Genomic DNA, 17,510 nt, shown 5'->3' with positions numbered 1-17,510 from the left:
AAATATTGTTCCATTTGATTTAAATTGTCAATTATAATAGTTATTGCTAAAGTGTCAACATCCAATTATAAAATTATAAAAGAGGTTTATACAAAAAATATTAAGAACTGATATCATAAAAAATTGCTTTTTCTTACGAAATTAAATATATTTTAAAATTTTAATGCATATGTTTATGTAAATATTGTTCCATAAGAAACAAGAAACGTATTCTTAACCCTTCGTACTTAAGAGACTCATTATATTTTTAGAATAACAGAAAGCATTAAATATATTGTTATTTAACTTAGCTTAAATAATACATATTTAAAAAAATTATTTTGTTTTTCGTTAGTTTTTAAACGGGCAGAAAACCAATTAAATGAATATATTTAGATAGATGTACAATTTATAATTATCTAAAATAATGATCTTATATATATAGATTAAGTCAATATTTTAACTACTTTTTTGAGCTATTTAAAATTTCCATTTACCAAATTTCGAGACTTTTTTGATACGATGTTTTTGTTTATTAAATATCGATCGAAGTATCGTACTTTTTCTTTTGATGACTTTAATATCAGATATCATTGAAGAATATTTTTCTAAAGGAAATATTTTATATTATTTCTTAAAGTTGTTTCTTATTAAGAACAACCAAAAAAGGTTATATTTTTAATCGATTTAGGGAAGTTTAACATTCTTTTGGTTCAATCTATCAAAGAAAACATTGCTTTAACTTAAATTAACAATAATAAGCGATAATGAATTTAATTTAAATTTTAAAATTACAAAGTATAAAGTACACAAAGGACTTCCTCCGCCGTATAAGTAATAGTAATTTCCAAAGTGAAGCACTTGAAATACATTTTTCTCTCAGTGCACTTTCGTGGGGTTGCTGTTAAACATCCTTGTGTGTCTCACTTATTGAACGCATGTGTTGACAACACTTGTGTAACGGTGAATTTGTGTGCCTATTGTGTGTGTGTGCATGGTGTGTGTGAGTGGGGAGGTATTTTTCCAAAAGGGGTGGGGGAGAGAGGTCGACAGATGCCGTTACCAGGGATCTACTCTCTCCCTCCCCCCGTCAGGAGGTTACAAAATAGCAACAAATTTGCCAAAACAATTTGCAAATCTACAACAAATACGTGTAAATACTGATATGACTGACACTTTTGGCGGGTGAGGGCGTGAAAGCCAGGGGGGTGGGGTGGTGGGTGGTGTGGCGACCTTTCACCTGTGGCGAATGCCGCCGATAAGTGATTGGCAACAGCTGCCTGACTGGGAGGTCTTTATTAACTTGCTCCCATTTTTTTTACCTTGTTTTTTTTTGTTCGTTTTGGTGTATAAAATTGGCATAGAAAATTGTTCAACTTGTTTTTTTTGCGCCCTTTTAGATCGGTTTTTTTTTGATAACAAGTCTTTGAGATGGGGTTCATTTTGGTATTTAAGAATATTTTTAAACGTATTTTATTGTTAATGTATATAGCTTTGAAATTATTATTAGTTTTTAAAGTAGGTTTATTTTTTATATGTTTTGTTGAATAAATTATTTAAATTTTTATGAAGTTCTTCAGAAATTTTATTTTAAAAAGATTCTGAAAGGAAATATAGGTAATAAAATAATATTAATAATATAAACTTATAAAAAATATTCAAATAAAGCTAATCTGTAAAAGGTTTACTTATTGGATATATAAACATTTCTTGAATTATCCAAATTGAATTGCAATAGTTTATAAATAAATAACTCAAGATTTCCTATGGTTAAGCCCTTTTTAAATTATTTTTCTCCAAGGAGTATCTATCCTTTTATAAACCAATATATTTTTTGTTTTCTGAAGATTTATATTTATTTAAATGAAAAAAAAAAAAAATATATATATATATAATATAGAATACAAAGTTTATTATTTATTTAAAAAAAATTTACACTTATCTTATCAGGTTCAAATTAACAAAAGTGTTTTGATTCATAATAACACCACACTTTGTATAGGTCATATATCTTTTATATCTTACAACCGTAAAAGTTATTTAATAAGGCTTATATGTTACTAATGCTTTTTATTTAAAATATTAATAAGAAATGAAATAAGTACTAATTATATTTAAGAAGAATTCGAGTTTTAATAGTAACAATTTTTAACTAAAACTATTAAGACTTCTTGTCCGCTATTTCATTTCAAGACAAATGAAAGAAAATGGCTAAATTTCGGTATATATTTATATAGTCAATTTTCTTTATTCAAGAGTTTGTGGAAATTCCTATTTTCATTATTCAAGAGCTATAGAAAATGAATACTTTATTAGAATCAGAATTAGTCATATGCTAAGAATGTATATTTTATTTCAATTAAATTCATTCGTTGAATTTCCACCAAACATTTTAATAAGAATTAAAAAATAGCACAAATTTATGTGTTTATTCAAACTATAAGAGTCCCCTTTTAGTATTTATTCAAGCATCACTTAATGAGTATAAATTATAGTTTAAATTAATTTATTTTCAAATGCAATTTAATTAAATCTCTTAATTTCTCTTTTATTTTCAATTTATAATAATCCAAAATAAAATAAAAATGCCACCGAAAGGCAAAACGAAAGCCGGCGGCAGTTGAACAGCCAACGCGGTGTCCGCGCTGAAAAGCGGCAATGCAGCAAAAGGGAAAACAGCAACAGAATTTCCTTTGCTTTTCTCGCTTTTCCGACGGTCGTCGGCGTCGCTTTTCCTATTTGAGTGTGTGTTTGTATTTGCGTTCGGCGTTGTGAGTCGGCGCATAGCTCGAGTTTTCTGCTCTCGCAATTTTCGAGTGAAACTCGAGCGACTTTGAGTGAAAATGCGGACCATATACTACGGCGATTTCCCCTGATTCGTCGGCCAGGCTCAAAGTCGGAAAATCGGGAAGGGGGGGGGGGGGGAGGGGAGGAAAACGGTAGCACCACCCCCGCCGCCAATACCCCATGCTTTTCCCTTACTTTGTGGTGAGTTAGAAAACCGGCTTGGTTTTTCTTTTACTTTTCCATTTCGTTTTTTCTTTTCTTCGTTTCGCTTTTTTTTCTTCTCTGCGTTTCTGTTTTTCCAAGGCAACGTCTTGTGGTGGGAAATTGTTGCGCGCCGTTGAGTTTTTTTCTTTTCTTTGCTTTTGTTTTTGTTTTGCTTTTCCCCAATTTTCTTTGCTGCTTTTCGGGCGCGCCTTTCGTTTTCATTGCGTGCGGTTCGTTGGATGGTCGGGTGGACTTTTCCGCCGATGGGTGGCATTTTCCGCCCTGCCAACGGAAGCGAAATGCCGTCGGTGGCGTGGAAATTGCTGAGCATTTGCCGACGGCAAGTCGCTGGGAAATAGCTATTAACGGAAAATATATGGTATATATTTGAAGTCTTAAGACGTTTTAATTATAATAAAAATGTTCTTGGCAATTTTTTTAGCTTTTAAGGAGCCATAGATATTCTTTTCTTCATCTTTTCTTCTAATTTAAATTTATTTAAACTTCAATTTACTTCTCTATAGTTTTTTTAAGTTTATAGAAACCCTTCTTCGTCTATAAATATATATGGAAATTTCTTAGAACAAGTTAATGTTCCGGATTTTTTTACATTTTCCAAAACTTTCTATATATTTTGCTTAATTCCTTAGGAAATAGTTTAAATTTCCGCAATATATGAGAATAATTTATTATTTTAAAAAAATTTTCTTACATTCTTAAAAGAAATTCCTTTAATCTATTTACAGGCTGTAACACTTATTTATTTCCTAACAAATGATTTTAAATGTTTACCTAATAAAGTGCCAATGTTATTAATAAAATAGTAATTTTATAAGATATATTATCGTTGTTCTCGGATAACATCTAAGTTTTCTTTTCTCCTGTTCAAAAAAATTTAATATATAGTATTTTATATATCATTTTATAAGTTATTATTTTATTTATTATTAAATACACATATAATTATTAAGTATTTATTGTATTATGGTTTAATAGTTTCATAAATTTAAAGTCTTCTTTAGCTTATTAAAAAGTTAATTCATTTATTATCTTTAATTTAATTTCTTTAATGTCTTCTTTTATTCATTGGAAAACAGAATTAACATCTTAAAATTTTCATTTAAAAATTAAAAACTTAACTTCCCAGATTAAGGAAGGTGTATTAAAATCAAAAGAAGTGTCCTTTTGATAATCCCGGTTCATCGACCAAAGTCCTGTATTCCATTTCGCTTAAGTTTACACCAGCAGCTGCATCAAGTATACGCCCCGTGAACTGGCTTATAGTTCCTCTTTTGCTCCTACTCTACATCCTTGTTCTTCTCCTTCTTCTCTTTCTTCTACTCCTCCGCCTCCTCCTTCTAACCAACCAGAATCTTCCCACATTGCGGTACCCAAAAAAAAAAACGAGAAAATCGAAAAATAGAAAATCTAGAAGAAAAGAAAGCGGAGCAGAGAAAAGGGAAAAAAAGAAAGCCGGACTCATGAAAGCTTTTTGCGGCGCACCAATGGCACCGCGTTATGCTCTTACACACCGACACACTTAGCAGCACACACACACAAACTCACACACACACACACCTACCCACACACACACACACACAAGTGGGGGAAAGAGAGAGCTCCGAGAGTCGCCGTGGGAGGCGACTTTGAGCCTGTCCCAAATGGGAATACCCATACACAGATGGAACCATCGACGAATAACGAAACTTGGAGATGGAAAAGTGAGGAAGGAAAAGCGAGGGGGAGGGGAAAAGCGAGTGGGGGAAAACCCCGAGGTAGGCGGCGGGAAAGCGGCCACCGAAAGCCGAGGAATTGCAAACCCAAAACTGACACCAAAAGCGGCTAACCCTTTATCGCACATAGGGTTTCCTTACAGGACCGCATATTTAGGTTGCAGTTATGGGGTCTCTCTCTCTCTCTCTCACTCTCGGTCGCTCTCCCCATCTCTCTCTTTCTCTGGGAATCTGTCTCTCTCTCTACCTCTACCTCTCTCTCTACCTCTACCTCTACCTCTACCTCTCTCACTTTCTCTTTGTCTCTGGGCCAGGACTCCCTCTCTCTTTCTAGCTGCGTGGGTAGGAGTCAGGGGGGGTTGGGGTCCTTGGACATACATATGTACATAGTTTTGGGTTACCCAAAATCGACGTGATGTTATATTATATGGAAAACACAATTTGCTCAATGGTCTGCCGCTGTCGCTGCCGCAGTCGCTGCCAAAGTCGCAGCCACTGTTTGCAGTCAACGTCGCAGTTGGCTTCGGCGCCAACTTTAAGTAGCACTCGAAATCGTGGGCGGTACCGATTTCTATATATATATATATATGTCGCTGTGTGTGTGTGTGTGTAGGAGAAGGAGTGCGATGCGAATATAAAGAAGCTGCAAAAAAAGAATATAAAGTGGGGAAGAAAAATAGTAAAAAAAAAGCAGAGAAGGGTGTGCAAAAACTAGAAGGGGGGTTCTCTGGGGTCACTCTGACCCCCCCACACACACCCACACATACACACACAACTGGCGATCGCCGTTTTGCGGGCTGTAACTGCTGCCATTTTGTGTGACACAAAACTATGGGAAAACTATAAAAATTACACATTCCCTCCCAGTTGGCCAAGTTGAGGAAAATTATATGGTATATAAAGATATGAGGAAAAATACAAGGGGAAATTAAAATGCACATACTGCTTTATAAATTTATAAACATAAATATTTATACTTATGGGCTTGAGTTAATTTTAAAGGCAGGCAATTGTTTAGAAAGATATATGAATATAAATACTATTCATTAAATAGGGTCTGTCAATTTAGAGCAGTAAACTAACTAATTAATATGCAAAGTCTTTGTTTATATTTAATGTATCATATTTAATAAGTTAAAAATAATTAAAATTCATGAAATATTTTATAGATTTAGCTAGTTATTATATATATATTTCGTTAATTAATGATAGCACCTTATAATGTGTAAGGAGAATTATCATAAACTTTTTTTAAATACTGCCAAAGGCTTTAATTTAGCCCATAATGACTCTTTGTGTATCTGAAGTCCTTGTAAAATATCTATAAATTTATAACAATTAATAGAAAATAATAACATTTATAATTGTATTTATAGTTTGGTCACATAATTGTGTTCTTTTGTAAGCATTCGGTTCCTGAAAAACCAAACATTGCATTGTGATAGATGTACAAATCTCCTATTAGTTTTCTTTTGGGATGATTATTATTATAATTAATTAATTTCCATAAAACATATTAATGCATTATGATAGATATATAAGAGTCAACTTTAAGGGAAAATGTCCTTCTTTGGCTTTCTAACCAAATAAGTCTCTTAGCCTTTAAGCTCTTTAAAGACAACATTCCAAATAGTCTTTTATTTTATTTATATAATAAATATTTCATAACTGATAAGTTTACTCTAATATATCACATAACTGGCATAGAACTTATAGTACAATTTTTCGAAAAAAATTATAATTATGGTACTCTTCAATATTTTTAAATCTACTCAGGTATGTGCATATTATTCCCCTATGCTAATGAATTATTATTTTAATTCTTACTTCTAGCGTTATAGAACATCCCTCTATATCTTTATTTTTGTATCCCTTTTCTAAATTAGTATAAAGTTTAATCAACTTCTTTTAAAGGATACCTATTTATATTATATCTAATTTCTAGCATAATAGTGAGTTCCTCTAAATCCTTATTCTCTTATCCGTATTCTAAATGAATATAAAATTCGTAAAACTCAATTACTTCTCCTTAAAGAAACCTATTTTTATTTTATCTTCCTTCTAGCCTCTATAGTGCATTCCTCTATTTATCATCAAAGAACTAAAGGATAAAACCATTTACTTGAGTGCCTGGCACAATTAATGCAAAATACTTGAGCACTTTCAAAAGGCTCTTCTTCTTCGGGCAGACAATGGCCCCTCGACGAAACTTGCTTTCTCAATGACATCTATACGATGCTATATAGTGCTTATAAGTGCAATGAAAAACCCCCTCTAACCTCCAGGAAAATATCTCGACCCTCTTCCCCAAATTGATTGTTTTTTTCTCAGTCCTTTGTTTTGACTGAGTCAAAGTTTTGCATCGTCAAAAAAGACGATGCCAGACAGAGAAACGCTGAGATGATGATGACAACTTTTGCTTGTTTGACCCAGTTTTCCTTCGCATTGTACCGATATCAATGGCTATAAGTGTGTGTGTGCTATGTGTGTGTGTGTATGTGGGAGGTAGGTGGAAAACGTAAAATGGAAAATGGAAAATGTCATGCAGCCATGCCAATCAAGTAATGCACCAGAGGCAAGCCATAGCCTTAGCTGCCTCAAGACGAAGATGCTGTCTCAGCAGACACATGGTGGAGGGAGGGTGAGGGGTAAGGTGGAAAAGTGGGAAAATGCCATCCAAAATTTGTGTGTGGAAAATCAAGGGGGGCGGGGAAAGAGGTGGAAAAGGGTTTAAAGGAGGAAGGCGGTGCAGCAGTGGTTCGTTTGGTTGGTTCGTTGGTGTCACATTTTCGGTGAAATTTTGGTTTGCAAACTTTGGCAAAACTTGGCCAAGTATTTGGCCTCAAGTGTGTTAAAGCGGGACGGAGACAGGCCAGACCGAGTTGCCCGACAGAGATGGCTAGCTGTGTGCGAGAGAGAGAGGGAGAGAGTGAGAGTGGGAGAGCAGGAGAACGAGTGCGGAGCATGTGAGTGTATTGTGGTCGGTCGACTGGCGGAGAATTCTCAGCTCTTCTCAGCTTAGCTCTGCTCTCTCTATCTCTCTCCCACTCTCTGTCTCTGATTGTGTGTCTCTCTTACTCTCTCTTGCTTACTCGCTCTCCTTGCAGAAGCTACGTCTTGGCCTTTTCTTAAGCTTTTGGCCGGTCTCCTTGTCCCCCAGTTTACACAGAGAGAAAATAGAGAATTAATTTATGGTTTTAATAACAAGAAAAGTAGGTGTAATGAACATAAATAAATTAATTCAATATTTAAAGCAAATATTTTAATAAAAATCAAACAATATCTGTACAAAAAGTACTTTCTTGTAAGTAAATTAAAATGCCTTGGTGGCGTATACGTAATATTTGTTCAATGTTTTATTGTGTTGTTATTAATTAAATATTTTAATACAATTTTTAAACAAAAATCAGACAATATCTATCCAAAAAGGACTTTCTTGCAAGGGAATTATAGGGCCTCGGTGGCGTATATTTAATATTTGCTTAGAGCTTAATTGTGTTATAATAAATGAAATATTTTACTAAATTTTTTAAACAAAAATCAATCAATATCTGTACAAAAAGGGCTTTCTTGTAAGTAAATTAAAATACCTCGGTGGCGTATACGTAATATTTGCTCAGTGTTTTATTGTGACCCCCTCCTGGTGGAAACCCCTTTCGGGGGCATCATTTTAGCCAAGTCTCCATGTCTCTGCCGCAGTCGGCGTTCTGTACTGGCATCTTCTGTTGGTGGTGGAGAGAGAGAGTGAGAGGGTCCTGAATCCTCAATCCAAAAGGACTGAAGGACTAAAGGAGCAGTGCACTGGCTGTGGCACTCTGGCAGCTCCTTGGGCCTCCCTCCTGCCCGCAACTGTGGGCTGCCACTTGATGGCGGCCACATGGACATGGCCAAAAGCAGCCAAAGGGAGACGGAAAGATGGGCGTTTTTGGTAGCAAACAGTGCGAGTGAGATGCCGTCGTAGCCGTCGCCGTAGCCGCCGCCGGCTGGGGTATAATTTTAATGAATTTATTTAGGAGTTTGTCTTGGGGCAGGTGGACGCACACACACACTCACGCACACACTCGTTCCTTCTCTATACATAAGCAGCAATGGCCGCCTTTGGAGGGGACTTCCCCCCCTTGTGGCAGTGTTGTTTTGCAGCAACCAAAATGTGCGGCAGCATTTTTGGTCTTGCACAGTGGGCTATATGTGGTCGAGACGAGGCTTCTCCCGGCCCAGACCGGCCCGGCATCATCTCCATTTCTTCAGTCTTGGCCTTCGTCCTTTGCCCTTTGGACTTTTGTTTCGACCGGTTTTCGTTTCTATATATATATATTCTTTTTTTCTTTTTTGTGAGAGATTTTGGGCCATTGGTCTTGGCATTGCACATCCCTCCTCTTCACTACCAATCTGGGGCTCCTTTTTGGCCATGTGTGGGACTGTCTGGCCTTAAGCATATGTTATGTCTGAATATCCTTCAGTTCTCAATAAAAGAAATTAAGTTTTAAGCAAGTACATTTAACTAGATATAAATTTAATAAATATAATGAACAAAGTTTGCATTTATGACAATTATTTATTTTGTATTAAGCAATTCAATTTAAAATTACATATTTCTTTAATGTTAATGATTTGATTTGTTTCAAGTTACATATTTTATAGTGCAAATGCCATTGCAGTATTTTAAAATCTTTATAATTATTTGATTGTGTTTAGCCAAGGGTAAGTTAATGATTTGATTTTCGTATTAAGTTAATTTATCGTGCAAATGCCATTCCAGTCTCTTCAACTCGTCAATGTTTAGTTCAGCGACCACTCGAAGAGTGGCCTTTAGGATATTCAATTTTTCAGGATCAGGACGCCTCTGTCTACGCAAAGGTCGCTGAGCCGGATTCGATTGGCTCCTCTGGTGGTAGTTTTGTGGATTCGACCAGGATATTGGCAACTGCGACGAGTACGGCATGGAATGGGGCGGCGGCGGTGACGACATGGGCGGCATGGAACTGCCCGGGGGCGGCGACATGGGCGGCATGGACTGGAAAGGGGGCTGCGACATGGGCGGCATGGACTGGCAAGGGGGCGGCGACATGGGCGGCATGGACTGGAACGGCGGTGGCGACATGGGCGGCATGGACTGGCAAGGGGGCTGCGACATGGCCGGCGGTGACTTGGGCGCCAAGGACATTCCCGTCTTTTCTACTGGTGCCCAAGGATCCTTCTTCTGTTGGGTATTCGAAGAGTCCGGCTTTGGGAAGGCCAGCGGATGATTGTCCCGCGAGTAATTAGGTGTAGGTGTCGTCTTGGTCTCCACCTTAGGCTCCTCCTTAGTCTCCTCCTTGGTCTTGGCATTGTCATATAAGCAGGTCACCATGTCTTGCACTTTATTCATTTTATTTGTGTTCTGCAAATAAATAAATATTAGTACAACGAAATATATATAGAAATGAATATCATTTATCGCACCTTGACCTGCATGCGGTATATTTCTTCTTTCAGTTCGCACATCATTTGGCTGAGCTCATTGAGTTTAGTATCATTTTGGCTGTACCTCATTTCGGAGCATTGGCTAAAAGAAGGAATAAATATAGCCAATGTTATTGTATAGCGAAATCCTAATTTTAGTAACTAAATATGAACTAAATAGTATTAGTATTAGTTTACCTGATCTCCTCCTCTTCCTCCTCAGTCCCTTGGCTGGTTTTATCCATCACGTTTTATTTTTGTTCAAGAAAATACAATTTTGATTTTACGATCTAACGTTGGGCAAGCCAGGTTTCGTAATGAGAATATAGAACAGATTTTTCAAAGCTTTCTTTATTGATTTTCCAGAGAGTACTAGTTCAGGAATGAAATGATGTTAGAAAAGTTTTATATAAATCAAAAATCTAGGGTTACTCTAACTGAAGGAAATATTATATAACCTATTTTTTAAAGTACTATATAAATTTATATGTAATCTATAATATTTACTATTATATAACCTTTAATATTATCTAAAATATATATTAAGTATTTACTTAATATATATTCCATTACGCTTACTTGTTGACAAGTTTGGTATCTAAAATCGACATCGATAAATCGATTCGTTTGGTGACATAAATTATACAAAATAAGACATAATAATGTCATGATATTTTAAGATAGGATATGATATAATAAAATAAGTCCAGAGTCTCTAAGATCTAAATGTTTATACCGACAGTGACACCCCTTTCTTGACTGATTCCTCTGTCGACCTGCTAACCCCAGATAAAGACCTGAATTTTACTCAAGTTTTCATGAATTTCCTTTTGCAGGATTCGCTCATCACCTGGTGGGTATGCACAGTCACCTGCATGCTCCCGATTGGCGTGCCCACATGGCCTTGGGCGGTCGTCCTGCGGCCTTTCCAGCTGCTCCTTTCTTTGGACATCATGCGGCGGCAGCCTTTCCCACGGCGAGCACTTTGAGGGGATTGAGTGGTGAGTTATGGAGCCTCTCAGATCGAAAGAATATATATAAAGATATTAAATTTATACCCACAGATAACCAGCAGCAACAGCAACAACAGCAGCAGCAGCAGCATCAGCAACTGGCGCACAGCACCACCAGTCCGGAAGGATCACCGACCACCACCACCACCAGTGGCACACAGCTGAGCGCCTTTGTGCAGCCCCCATTAACCTCATCGCCGCCGCCGCCCCTGACTTTGTTGCAGCAGGACAATAACAACAACAGCAACATTGATGCAGGATTCGAAAGCGATAGTATTTCTGTGACAGGATCACCGCGCAAGAGTCAGCAAGGATCACCGCTCACTCACGACGAAGAGGAAGCGGAAGCGGATGCAGATGCTGAGGCGGAAGCGGAAACGGAAGCGGCTGCGAATAGAGTCGGTGGCAGTGGTGTTCCCTCATCGGGATCTTTGGGTGAAAGTTCCCCAGGATCGGGTGGCGCCTTCACCGCACTCATTCAACGCAGTAAAAATCCCACAGAACTGTTCGGTGGCTTTGGAGCAGCCACCGGTGGCCATTTTGCACCCAGTCACAGCTTCAATCCCGCCCTGGCCGCTCAGCTCTTCCTCCAGAGTCCCCTTCTGCCGCAGTCGAGTCAGTGGCTCTACAGTCAACTCTATGGCAACTACAGTGATCTCCCCTGGTTGAGGAATGCTGCGGCGGCGGCTGCAGCAAATGTGGCCCCGGAACGTGGACAGGATGGAGGTACCTTACCCACGGCGGCGGGTTTAAGCAATCCGGATCACGAAGGCGTCAATCTGATCAAACGATGTGTGACCCTGATTACGCACAATCCACCGGATGCAGAGAATGCCAATCCGAATGCCTCGCCACCGGTTAGCTCCACACGAAGATCACCGTCGCCGGTGGAGACCATCGATTTGGATGATGTGAGCACCACTTCGCGCTCGGCCAGTGGCTCTTCGGGTGGCGGCCTTGGCCTTGGAACCTTGGGTGTTAGTGTGGGTGGTGCTGTGGGTGTGGATGTGGGTTTGGGAGGTGGTCCCATTAGGACACGGACCCCCAAACCAACGGGGGATGTGTGGCGTCCCTACTAGCGGCTGGCGGCCGCCTTGCTTGGCACTTGCCTGGCGGCTCAAGGACACGACCTTGGCGACAGCGGAGGCGGCGGCGGTGACGACGCAGTGGGCGGTGCTGCCGGGAAGGGGGAGACCTAGACCATTTGAGGGGGGATTGGGTAAAGAATATATAAAGGCAGATCGGTTGTGGTGTTGTGAATAGTCGCCATATCGCAGCTGGGCGGGAATTGAAGCTGGAATTTGTTAGAAGCTTATTTGTTGGTGATAGAAATAATATCGAAATATAACGATAGTTTTCATTTAAGAATAGCAATCGATTTATATAGATTTTAATCGATTTTGCCAAATGGATAGATTTATATATGTTAATTTTAATTTCTACAATGAAAGCTTATGTAACACAATATTTCAAGATTCTTTGATAAATGCCTCGGCAAATACAAAAGTTTATTATTTTTCAATTGAATGTCTGATATAATATTATGTAAAACAAGATTGTTTTTAATGTATATCGAAATAGATTTTTAAACATAAATTTAATTAAAATTATGGATAAATATCTTTGTTAACCGAAAAAAAATCAACTATGAATATTTGTAATATAATTTTATACATTTTTGATTATTTTCTTATATTTTAAATAGTTATTGCATTCCAACTTTCAACAATAAATTAAAAGAATATATTGATATCTTAATATCAATAATATGCTGATATTAATTATATCATGTATATATTATTTGATCTTTTATTTATTTTCGCCAAAGAAACTTCATCATTTAAGTCAAAGAACTCTTGAGCTTAGTTCGAATCCATAAAGTATGGTTTAAATTTTCCATTATTTCCAATTCACCAACAACAATTGATAAGCAAATTCCAGAAGCAAATCTCGCATTATGTAATTTTTTGGGTGTGCGTTTTTTTTTGTCAACTAATATAAGTGGCTCACATATCGAATTTAAATCAATTAGCATGACCCTAAGAATCAAATATATAAGAAAATGACGGCGGGGGCCGCTCACACATAATAAATATACGAATATCTATATAGATACAAGATCTGTGTACATTGAACATATATAAAATATAGATATGATGCTCTGTATTTCCCCCCTCCTAAATAAATATGGCAGAAATCATTACAATTAGACGTTTAAGTGAATAAATTTTTTTTGGGCAAGATGCAAACGAAATAAATTCATTTAAAATATATATACATATTTTAAAATTTATTAAAAATAAATTTAAGTACAGACTTGAATCAGAGATATACCAATACATAAAGACACAAATACAATGACAAAAAAGAAATGAAGAAAATCAGATGACTTGTACATACATAAGTTACTTGAGTAGTGTGCCAAAGATTCGTTAATAAAAATTTCAACTAAAAGTGCTTGATTATTGAAATATCATTTTGGAATAAGAAGAGGTTTGTTCTTAGGTTTTTTTTTTTTAAAGAAAACGGGGTTATATTTAATAAAGTAATAAGTATTATTTGACTTACTGTTGAAAACCATAAGGAAGAACATCACAAATATTATTTTTTAGTGAGAAATCTTTTTTCTTATTACTTGTACTTGTGGCAAGAAAATATATTTTATAATATTAGTTGATAAAGTATAGCAACATTTTTAAATTAATACTAAGCCTTAAAGTGTTAATGCAGATCAGGAATTATTATGTTTATCCACAATATTGCCCTGATTTCCTAACCGAGCCCAAGGATATTCAAGGATATGAAAAAGAGAAGGAGAGACAGACGCTTGGATAATCAGCGCGCCGCCAAGGAAAGCTTTTAAGAAAATTAATTCACCCCCGCCCCTAAATAAAAAAATCCTTTAAAGGGGTTAACAAATATATATAAAAAAAGAAAAGAAAAATAAGAGAAAATAAAATAGAGCAAAAAAGAATTGAATTTATTGCCGGAGAGTCTTTGGCGCAAATAGAAATCTCGCCAAATAAAAAGTTTAAATAAATGGTCAAACTTGAAAGGAAAGAAAAAAAGGAAGAGAAAGAGAAAGAATCCCGGAAAAAGGGTCTCGAGAAGAGAGTGAGACTGGGAAAAAGACTTTCAACTTGTGATGTGTTTTCCAGCAGCTTATTTAAGTCGTGCGAATAATGAATGAGTTTTCCAGCTCATATTAAATGAGCTTGGCGGAGATCCAAGAGAGCGGCTTTTACCGGGGTTCCCCTTTAGTTTTCCTCTTGTTTTCCTCTTGTTTTCCTCGTATTTTCCTCTAGTCTTTTTCGCCTAATGAAGCATAGAAACAATTAGCGAATGGCTTCTAAGACAGCGCAGAAAATACGGGGATTATCCCTCACCGAAACCTTTTGGGACTTAATGTAATCACTTGTCTTTATCCCAGATTATTTATCTTATTCTTATTTGGTCGGTGACTTGGTTAACTCTTTTTTTTATCCAGCTTAGTAGGGGTTTTAAATTGTAAAGGGATTACGTACATAATTTGTCATAAAAGAGAAGAGTATGTAAACTTGATTTTAGAGGTTGTAGGTAATTAAATTTTAAGGTGTAGAACTAAGTGAACTTTATTTTCTATAGCAAGATAATTATGTTGTTATATTTTATGAAGTAAATTTACTTATACTTAAATAATTAGTTATTTTTATATATATTTTTGCAATTTATGAATTTAATATTTGCCTTTTAAATATTTAAAATTGATCATTAACAACTAGCTTTCCCTTTTTATTTCCTTCTTTTAAATATAATTATATACATTATTGTTGAATAAAAAGCATTAAGTTTTGTTTGTAATTAATGTAATTTTTGTATTTTCTTATAATTTTTATTACAATATATTTTTATTTTAAAGATTTATACAAACTATAGTATTTTCTAAAGGGAAAAGTATTCAAATTCCTTCCAAAAGTTCATATTAAAATATTTTCTATTTCTATATCTCCTTTACTTCTCATCATTATCTCTAGTCATTAATTTTATTTTCTCAGAATTTGACTTAATTTTTTTTAGCTCTAGTTTCTCTTTTTCAGGGATATATACCTCATTTGTCAAGTGCTCCACTAATCCCGGCCATATGTGACCGGCGAGCCCGGGGAATCCCATTATTATGGAGATGTTGTGTGCGTGCAAGGAAAGGGTTTATCTAGCGTGCTCGAATCCGAAACAAATGGCTGAAAATTAACTCTGCCTTATGAGTTGGAACTGACAAATCGGCGAGTGAATATCCTTGCATCCTGTTCCTTTTTGTGTCATTAAAATCCGAAAAATTAACATACTCGAATGTGAACACTGCGTGGCCGAAGAAATTAAAAATGAATAACCTGAAACGAAGGCAACGAGATGTCCCGTCGTCCTTGGAGGGTTGCTATCCACTTTTTCCTCAACGACTTTTCGTCACATTTTTGAACACCCCTTCCCACCCCTCCCCTGGTTTTCTATTTACCTTTTTCCACTTTCCACTTCATCGTTATCAACGCAACCTTGTCTCGCTCGTGTCACCTTTTCTGACACCGACAGGTCCTTACTTTTATCCAGCTCATGGTCAAAGGTCCTGACAGTCTCAGCTGCATCTAGGTTTTTTTTATTTCTTCTAATTTAAAAGGGATATTTTTCAGACCAGAAATGTATTTATATTTCCTTTAAAGAAATCAAAAATGGAAAGCCATTAAAAATGTATTTGAGGTGTTTTTCAATCTCGGACAGAGTATGCATTTTAAAAGAGGAAATTGTTATATAATTTTTTTTATAGAAAATAGGTAATAACCTTTAAACAAATTGTTGTTTAAATAAATACGATATATTCAAAATCTTAAAGGATAATAATGTAAGGGGTATAAACTATTCTTATCCCCTTTTGTAGTTACTTTATATATATTTTTTGTCGTCAGCAGCCAAGGCAGAGATTTTCAAGCTGCCTTCCAATTTGACATGTCTGAAGACGTTGTCCTGGCTACATCGTCCTTGCATTTGTCCTTTCTGCCTCAGATGATGACTGGCATTTGATGGCGACAACTGTGGGTGGGTTTTTTGGGGGGCGGGTGGGCGAGAAAGCGAGGTGATTATACCAAGAGTGGACGGTGGCAGTTTTGGGGGTGGCAATCTTAAGGAACGGCTGCGACACAACCTAATAAACTGTTGCCCAGGACGACCAGCATTTGACATTGGCCAGCAGCAGCTCCTGGTCTCCTTCTTCTTCGGTTCATTCCTGCCGGTTTTGTTGGCAACAAAAGGACGAAACTTTCATATCGTATTTGAGGTCGAACAGGTTCGAAATTAAAGCATCTGTCCTCACTGAAATTTCCCGCCCATTTTCGACTGTCGCTCAAGCGTTAAATAGAAAATTTTATGGCCACTCGTTGCGAGTGTCCTGGTAACACAAGCACGCACACATATACATATTTGTTGTCCAGCCAGATAGGAGCAAGGTATGTTAATATATATAAATAGATGCACAGGACGAAAGTATCCTGATACTTTAGACTTTCGCATTTAACTAGAACTTAGTCTGATACACTTTGAGGAATATTGTTATCTACTCTAGTTTCTAATTTAGGATCTATCTATTAATTACTTATTTTTTTTAGTTTTTACTCTTCCAAATTGTATAGATTCTTTACTTCTTTTAATATTTTCTCATAATTTATCTCTCTCCGAATCGCGTTTTCATTTCAATAAGTGGGCTTTCAATTAACATGTTTCACCCCGAAGCTCCCGGGAAAATTGCCAGCTCTCTGGCAGATTTTCCTTGCCAAGTAATTTGACTTTGTGTCATTTGGAGCTCACAAGGACGAGGTGAGGAGATTGGAGACTGAGTCTTGAGGCATGACAGAATTTGCCGTTTGCTGCTAATTATGCCATCATTAGAGACACTCCCTCTTCCTTCAACACACACACGTGCAATAAATTTAAGTGTCGCCTTGCCTCTGCCCCTCGTGTGCCTCCAGTTTATTGCAAATTGTTGCTCAGGATATATAATATATATATGTTTGTGTGTTGTAGGTATTGGGACACGTATATGTATGCCTGTTTATTATGACGCCAGTGTCAAGTGTCAGCAACACACTGGAGCAGTGGCATGCACTGGAAGAAAAATGTAAAAGTTAATATATATTTTTAATTTATTGAAGAAACTTCATTCAGATTTGGGATAAACCAATTTAGACATAAATTTTCAGTTGGAAATTCTGGTGCAAAGCAAATGGTAAATGTCCTTTGTGTGCCTTGGAGAGTTTCTTTATAAAGTTGAACAGTAGAGTTCCATTTCAGGGGTTTTTTTTAGAGCTCCATTCTAGATAATACATATTTT

At 36.5% G+C, this 17,510-nt stretch overlaps 2 protein-coding genes across 3 annotated transcripts in view; one reads left to right on the top strand and one right to left on the bottom strand.

Annotated features, from left to right (window-relative positions):
• The window catches only part of RunxB (RUNX family transcription factor Runt related B), a 44,343-nt gene extending 30,731 nt beyond the window's left edge, over nt 1-13,612 (top strand). The window contains exons 4-5 of one of the 2 annotated variants that reach the window (XM_020942234.2): nt 10,982-11,146; nt 11,210-13,612. In XM_020942234.2, the coding sequence (XP_020797893.2) occupies nt 10,982-11,146; nt 11,210-12,237 (1,193 nt within the window). In that variant the 3' untranslated portion in view covers nt 12,238-13,612. Of the gene's footprint in view, nt 1-10,981 lie in introns of both variants that reach the window. The other variant, XM_086832899.1, reaches the window with a different exon arrangement.
• Nucleotides 9,430-10,526, bottom strand: LOC110176024 (uncharacterized). Its single transcript, XM_086832898.1, has 3 exons — nt 10,344-10,526; nt 10,146-10,248; nt 9,430-10,083 (listed from the first exon to the last, which is right to left on the bottom strand). The coding sequence occupies exons 1-3, from the start codon at nt 10,388-10,390 to the stop codon at nt 9,430-9,432; spliced, it is 804 nt and encodes a 267-aa protein (XP_086689024.1). The 5' UTR covers nt 10,391-10,526.
• Nucleotides 13,613-17,510: the final 3,898 nt, after the last annotated feature.

The sequence above is a fragment of the Drosophila serrata genome, unplaced genomic scaffold, assembly GCF_035046125.1.
Source record: "Drosophila serrata isolate PLE 108 unplaced genomic scaffold, ASM3504612v1 contig_253, whole genome shotgun sequence".
NCBI lineage: Eukaryota > Metazoa > Arthropoda > Insecta > Diptera > Drosophilidae > Drosophila > Drosophila serrata.
Note: the sequence above shows the minus strand (reverse complement) of the source record. Positions and strands in the feature narration are given on the sequence as shown.